Source organism: Arachis duranensis, chromosome 8 (genome assembly GCF_000817695.3).
Source record: "Arachis duranensis cultivar V14167 chromosome 8, aradu.V14167.gnm2.J7QH, whole genome shotgun sequence".
NCBI lineage: Eukaryota > Viridiplantae > Streptophyta > Magnoliopsida > Fabales > Fabaceae > Arachis > Arachis duranensis.
Window position 1 is genome coordinate 2970316 of NC_029779.3, and position 2677 is coordinate 2972992.

The window sequence follows — 2677 nt, forward strand, 5'->3', positions numbered from 1 at the left end:
ACACTACTTTTATTTTTTTGATTTTTTATATATGTTTTTGTTTTCAACTTTTAATTTTTAAATAGTTTTGAATTTAAAATTATAAAACTAAAATTAATTGAATTTTGGCTAAATTAAAAGGATTAGAATAATTTTTATTCAATATAAAAAAAATATTTAAATCTTTTGTAAATTTAAATAAAAAATATTTTTATTTTTATTAAAATATAAGAATAATTTAATAAAAATATTGATATAATATATATTTAAAAAAATAATTAATAATATAAAAAATATAATTAACGTGTTTTATTTTAATTTGTCCATATTTTTATTATATTAATACGTATAAATTTATTATCAGAAGATAGACAGCTTTTCTTATGTGATAGAGTTATATATTTGACATCAAAATTTCATCTATGAACACTAGAATCCACATTTTATACACGTTTAATACATGAATGTCACGGCATGTTATTAATTACATTTTTCTCCTAAATGTGACTTTGGTGTTCTACACAGCAAAATGATCCATACTCAAAACACACCTTGAAAAGAAAGAAGAAATTTTCATTCTAATGAGCAAAAAGAAAAAGAATAAAATGAATCAATGTATAATCAAATATTCAATTGAAGAGGCCTAGGCGGTGCCATGGTTCTTCTCTTCCATAGATTAATCTCTTTGCGTGGCTTCAAATTGAGCCCAACTCCATCACCAACACTATCGCCACCAACCAATATAGGCGCAGAGAAAGGGATTCTGACGTCGTCATCATCATCATAATCTTCTTCTTCTTCATCGCTCCTCTGCTGTACCCTTTCCTCATCAGAATAGAAATCTTCTCTTTTCTCAGCCACCACTTGCTCATGACTTTTCCAATCAAAGTTAGCAAAAGCGTCACGTCCACTCGCGAACTTCTTCATCTGGCTCACGTGCGGTGCTCTCTCCGCACGTGCAACTGCAACCGCGTCTTTATTCTTATTATCATCTTGATGCGGCAGAGAAGCACTTGATTTTCTCCTCGCCGAAAATAACATCCTCTGAAACTTGGAAACATGTTTCTTCTTCAACTCTATGTCTTTAGAAGTGGATTTTGTTGTTGTTGCTGATGCTGCTGCTTTCTTGACTTTCTTGTGCTGTTTCTTCTTGTTCTTGATCTGTCCCATGCATGAGATCTTTGGTGAAGTTGGTTCTTGATAATCAGTGTTGTTTCTTTCCCCCTTAGGCTTGCTTCTTGCTTCGTGTGGAATCATAGGCATGATAGGGCCAGAGAACCCCTTGACGCCATGATTATTATGATGATGCTGTCTATCCCACCTACCTGGGCTGAAGGGTTGGTTTTGAAACGTCACAGTGATTGATGAGGCTTTTGGTAGTATTTTCAAGATCCTGTTCTTCAGCTTGAGCTGTTTCTCCATGATAAAAAGAAAATGAAAGAATTATGACTTGATAATAAAGTAGTTGTGATTCGTATTCTTGGATTGTTGCCTTTTGAAGAAAGTTAAGAGCTGAAACTCGCAATGGTCTTTTAAGAAAAGGGTTAAGGTTGGGAGTTATTATATAAAGGAGTATTTGATTTTGTCAAGAAAGGTGGGAGATGAAGAAAATGTTTGGTCAAATAAAAACGTCGTGACTCGGCAAAGAACGCTCCCTTGCTTTTATCCAAACACACGTATGTTACACAACAATTCTGAAACAGGTTGCGGCATTTTGACCTGATAAATGCTGCAGCTGGGAGGTGTTTTCAATGTCACTGTTGCTAAGCCCACACTAAGCATAAATATCTACCCACCTTGACTTGGTTTTTGTCTGATTCTGACGTTAAGTTTCCTAGATTTAATCATCGGGCTTGCATAACACCCTGGCTATAAGATAATGACAACAATATTGTAAAACAAGCACACAGTGGAAGTCACACCACATAAACGTGCATTTTAAAAGAAAGGAAAAGAATATTTTTTGTTTTTAAAATTTATTAAAAGATTTTAAAATTATTCTTTAAATTTTATTTTATTTTAATTTTGTCCTAAAAATTTTATATTTGTATTAAATATATTCTTAGTAACTAATTTTTAAAAAAATTTAAAACTAATTTAGTAATAATTTTATAAAAATAATTTTTAACACAAGTAAATTAGATATAATTGTCATGTATTATTATTAAATTTATTTTTAATTTTTTAAAAATTTAGTTATCAGAGATATATTTAATGCAAATTAAAAATTGTAAGAATAAAACTAAAATAAAATAAAACTTAAATATATTTAAATTTTAAAAAAAATAAAGGACTAAAAATATAGTTTACCCTTAAAAAAAAGAGTTTAGCTAATATGTGCGGTAAGACTTCGAATTTATTAAAATAATGAATTATTTATTATTTTAAATATTTGTTTAGAATTTTATTTTTATAAAATTATTTTATTAAAAATAATTAAATCAAAGTTATGATATTTTAAGTTTAAAATGAATGAGGACTCATATAATTTTTATAATAATTATGTATTTTATTATTTAAAAATTTAAAGTTTTAATAATTAGAAAATAATAAAAATTTGATAATTTAATTTAAATAATTGGGATCTTTGTTTAATTTTATGAATTAAAAGAAAATTAATTAAATTATTTTTTATTTAAAATTAGAATATTTATTTGAAACTAACTACTGAGTTTATAAATAAATAATACTCTTAAAA

The 2677-nt window shown here is 27.5% G+C and overlaps 1 protein-coding gene across 1 annotated transcript; it reads right to left on the bottom strand.

Annotated features, from left to right (window-relative positions):
* Positions 1-531: 531 nt before the first annotated feature.
* Positions 532-1519, bottom strand: LOC107460183 (uncharacterized protein At1g76070). Its single transcript, XM_016078522.3, has one exon. It carries the CDS (start codon positions 1399-1401, stop codon positions 601-603), a length of 801 nt encoding a protein of 266 aa, XP_015934008.1. The 5' UTR covers positions 1402-1519; the 3' UTR covers positions 532-600.
* Positions 1520-2677: the final 1158 nt, after the last annotated feature.